The sequence below is a fragment of the Orycteropus afer genome, unplaced genomic scaffold (assembly GCF_000298275.1).
Source record: "Orycteropus afer afer isolate SDZICR_OR568_19922 unplaced genomic scaffold, OryAfe1.0 scaffold00464, whole genome shotgun sequence".
Classification (NCBI taxonomy): Eukaryota; Metazoa; Chordata; class Mammalia; order Tubulidentata; family Orycteropodidae; genus Orycteropus; species Orycteropus afer.
Window position 1 is genome coordinate 1,559,298 of NW_006922051.1, and position 4,188 is coordinate 1,563,485.

Genomic DNA, 4,188 nt, shown 5'->3' on the forward strand with positions numbered 1-4,188 from the left:
TGTTGTTTCTGCATCTGATATTTGTCGGTACAGGGCATGCTTTTTTTTTTCTTTGAAAATGTGAAGTGTAGTTTATTGTTCACACCCATCAATAATGTTTTTTCGCTTGCACTCAAGTTTCACCAGCTCTTAGTACAAAAAAACCAAAAAAAACCCCACTTCCATTATATTTCAACTCATAGCGACTCTATAGGACAGAATAGAACTGCCCCCATAGCGTTTCCAAGGCTATAAATCTTCATGGAAATAGAACGCCTGTCTTTTTCTCACTGAGCATGCTGGTGGGTTTCAATGGGGAAGTTTAGGTTAGCAGCTGAATGCTTTAACCTCTGTGCTACCAGAGCTCCTCAGCCCATAGTTGGAACCTAGAAAGAAGTTCTACCATGAAATACACACACACACACACACACACACACGTATACATGGAGCTCCAGTAGCACAGTGCCTAAGGCATTTGACGGCTAACCAGAAGCTGGGTAGTTCAAACCAACCAGCCACTCCCTGGAAGTAAGACTGGGCAATCTACTAGCGTAAAGATTTACCACCTGGGAAACTCAATGGGGGTCATTATGAGTCAGAATCCACTCCATGGCAGTGAGTTTGGTTTTATGCAACCAAAAAAAAACAAACTACCTGCCTTCAAATTGGATCCGACTCATAGTGACCCTTCCTTGGGTTTTTGAGGTGATATCACTAGGGACATAGATTGGCCAACCTTTCTTTCCAGGAGCAGTTTGTGAGTTTGAACCACCAGCCTTCTGGTTAGCAGTCAAGTGCCTTAGACACTCTGCCACCAGAGCTCCTTTGGTGTTGAGAGACAGAGACAGAGACAGATACTGTTGTTGTTATGTGCCCTCTAGTCCTCGGAAGGAAGGTTGGGCAATCCTACTTCCGTAGTGATACTGCCTCGGAAACCCAAGGAGGGGTCGCTATGAGTCGGGTTTGACTCGACGACACACAACAACAAGTCGGAACCAACTCATAGCAACCCCTCCTTGGGTTTCCCAGGCAGTATCACTACAGAAGTAGATTGCCCAACCCTCCTTCTGAGGAGTGGCTGGTAGGTTTGAACCACCAGCCTTTTGGTTAGCAGTCAAGTGCCTTAGGCACTATGTTACCAGAGCTCAATATAGATATGCATGTATGTATATATAGGGAGCTCTGGTAGGGTAGTGCCTAAGGCATTTGACTGCTAACCAGAAGGCTGGTGGTTCCTTTCCGGCACCCCTCCACATCTCCGCCCTGCAAGCAGCTCCACCCCCCACATCACTATGCTACCAGAGCGCCCTATAGATACATATACGTATGTGTGTGTGTGTGTGTTTATAAAACCAAAGGAGCTCTGGTGGCATAGTGACTAAGGCATTTGACTGCTAACCAGAAGGCTTATGGTTCAAACCCAACTGCCACTCCTCGCTCCTCAGAAGAAAAGTTGGGCAATCTACTTCCGTAGTGATACTGCCTGGAAAACCCAAGGAGGGGTCCCTATGAGTCTGGTTTGCCTTGACTGGCAGTGAGTTTGCTTTTTTGGTTTATGTGTGTGTGTATACACACACACACACACACATGCACACAGAAAAAGCTTACAAAGCAGGTTACAGTGCACACCTAAGTCCCTGTCCACCACTCCCCCTTCCAGGAACCCCTCCACATCTCGGCACGCCCGCAGCTCCTGGCCCCACATCCCTACCCTGCTCCGCACCTCCGTACTGCCCCGCCCCGCCGCACCCCATTCTGCATGTCGGCCCCGCCCCTCGTTTCGGTCCCGCCCCCCGCGCTCCGCACCGCATCTCCGCGGGGTGGCCCTCCCAGTTCGTTTATCCGGAGGTTCACGCGGACAACGAATCTTCTACAGGGTCGGCACTGCCGAAGCGGTTAACTCCCAGGCCCGCGTGGCCAGAGCGACCCAAGCCGATCGACGAGGAAAGATGGCTGCCCTGACGACAGTCGTCGTGGCGGCGGCGGCCACCGCTGTAGCTGGGGCTGTGGCAGGGGCGGGCGCGGCCACCAGCAGCACGGGCGTGGGAGCTGCGCCGGCGTCGCAACAGGTAAATCTAGAAGTTTCAGGTGCTGCTGTGGTGCTGGGCGTGGGCCCCGGTGGAGTACAAGCCCTGGAGGCAGGACGGGGCACCCCAGCGCTTTCTGAACAGGTGTGTCCCGGAGCTCGCTTCTGTGCGGCCCAAGAAGTGATGGCGCGCTCTTCACCTCCTTTTGTTGAGGCCTTGCTCGTGCCAGAGGTTGCTGTTTGTTGGTGTGTGCGTTTAACAGCTTCTAATGGGACGCCTCCGTGTGGTGGAGATTTTGGAGTGGAGGAAGACCTGAGTGGAAACCCTGAAAATAGTTTTCCTTTTGGGTACTCAGGTTCTTCTTTAAAAATTGGAGCTAATCATATGCGCATTCCCTAGTTTTGAAAATTAGAGATGTCTGCTAAGCCTCTGGCATTAATGCTTGTTGAAGATAGACTCAGGGCCCAATAAATGGTGATTGCTCTATTGTAACAGGTGCTGGGAACACAGTGAGAAATAGAATATGGGAAAGGCCAAGGCAGAGGTGTTTCCAAAGATCACTTAAGACCCCTTTCTCCAGTGAGTGCCTCAGAAGTGTTGAATCTGGTTGCTCAGGCCAAAGACCTTGGCTCATCTCTCACAGCCCACACCCAAAGCATGTGCAGTTCCTGTCTTCTACTTTCAGACTAAGTCCATTAGAATCCAGCTCTTCTCACCACCTCCACAGCTACCCCCCTTGCCTAAAGCATCATTTCTCCCCTGGCTAAAATAGTTTTGTAGTTGGTTTCTCTTTTTCATCTTTGCTTTGGTAAAGTCTATTGAACAGCCAGGGCAGTTCTGTCTGGTCATGACACTGTTCTGCTCAGAATCCCCCAAGGGGTACTTACCTCACTCTGAATGAAAACCAAAGTCCTTACCATGGCCTAAAGGGCCAAGGAGCTGTCTCCCTGACACCTCATCTCCAGTGCCCTGCCCTGACTCTGCTGTGGCCATACCCCACTCTTTGTGATCCCTCAGACATGCTAAGCACTGTTTTACCTCAGGAGCTTTGTAATTGTTCCCCACCTCTGCTTGGAATGCTTTTCTCCTATAATCTCATGGCTTATTCTATCACCTCCTTTACATATCTTTGTTCAAATGCCATCAGCTCAGTGAGGCTTTCCATGAACTCCCTGAACTAAAGTCCCCCTACCCAGCAGATCCTGTGCCATATTCTGATTTTACTATTTTGTTTTTTCCATAGTACTTAAAAATAAAAAACAACCCATTGCTGTTGAGTCACTGCCAACTCATGGTGACCTCATGTGTTACAGAGTAGAACTGCTCTTGAGTATAATATTAACAAAAGAAAATCACCAGGCCTTTTCTTCCACATTATCATTGTTGTTGTTGTTGTTATGTGCCGTCGAGTCAAACCCGACTCATAGCGACCCCTCCTTGGGTTTCCGAGGCAGTATCACTACGGAAGTAGGATTGCCCAACCTTCCTTCCGAGGAGTGGCTGGTGGGTTTGAACCGCCAGCCATCTGGTTAGCAGGCAAATGTCTTAGCCACTATGCTACCAAAACATTATCATTAGATGGGTTTAAACTGCCAACCTTTAGGCCAGCAATTGAGTGTAAATCGCCATCGAAGGACCCTATAGTTACTCTATTCCAGGAACTAACCAGGCATACTTTTTGTGCTGGAAATACAATAGTGAATAAAACTTCCAAAAATTTTTGACTTCATAAACTTATATATTTTATGAAGGCAGAAAGATAATTGAAAAATAGATAATAAAAGTATATAATATAGCCTATGGCTTATTATATTGTCTTTCTCCCCCTATAAAAGTGAAAGATCCATGAGAGCAGAAATTTTTGGGAGTTCTATTCATTGTTGTATTCCTAGAACCAAGAAGTATGTCTGGTTAGTGCCTGGAACACAGTAACCAAAAAATCAAACCAAACTCACTGCCATCGAGTCAGATTCGACTCATGGCAACCCCTCCTTGGGTTTCCGAGGCAGTATCACTACAGAAGTAGAGTGCCCAACCTTCCTTCTGAGGAGTGGCTGGTGGGTTTGAACTGCCAGCCTACTGGTTAGCAATCAAATGCCTTAGGCACTACACCACTGGAACACAGTAGGCACTCACAAAATGTTTGTGGATCTGTCCAATCCTGAAGGAAGGGTGTTGTGAA

General features: G+C 48.2%; 1 protein-coding gene across 1 annotated transcript in view; it reads left to right on the top strand.

The window, feature by feature from the left end:
- The first annotated feature begins 1,928 nt into the window (after positions 1–1,928).
- The window catches only part of CCDC112 (coiled-coil domain containing 112), a 31,949-nt gene continuing 29,689 nt past the window's right edge, over positions 1,929–4,188 (top strand). The window contains exon 1 of the mRNA XM_007954530.1: positions 1,929–2,150. Within this exon, the coding sequence (XP_007952721.1) occupies positions 1,929–2,150 (222 nt within the window). The remainder of the gene's footprint in view (positions 2,151–4,188) is intronic.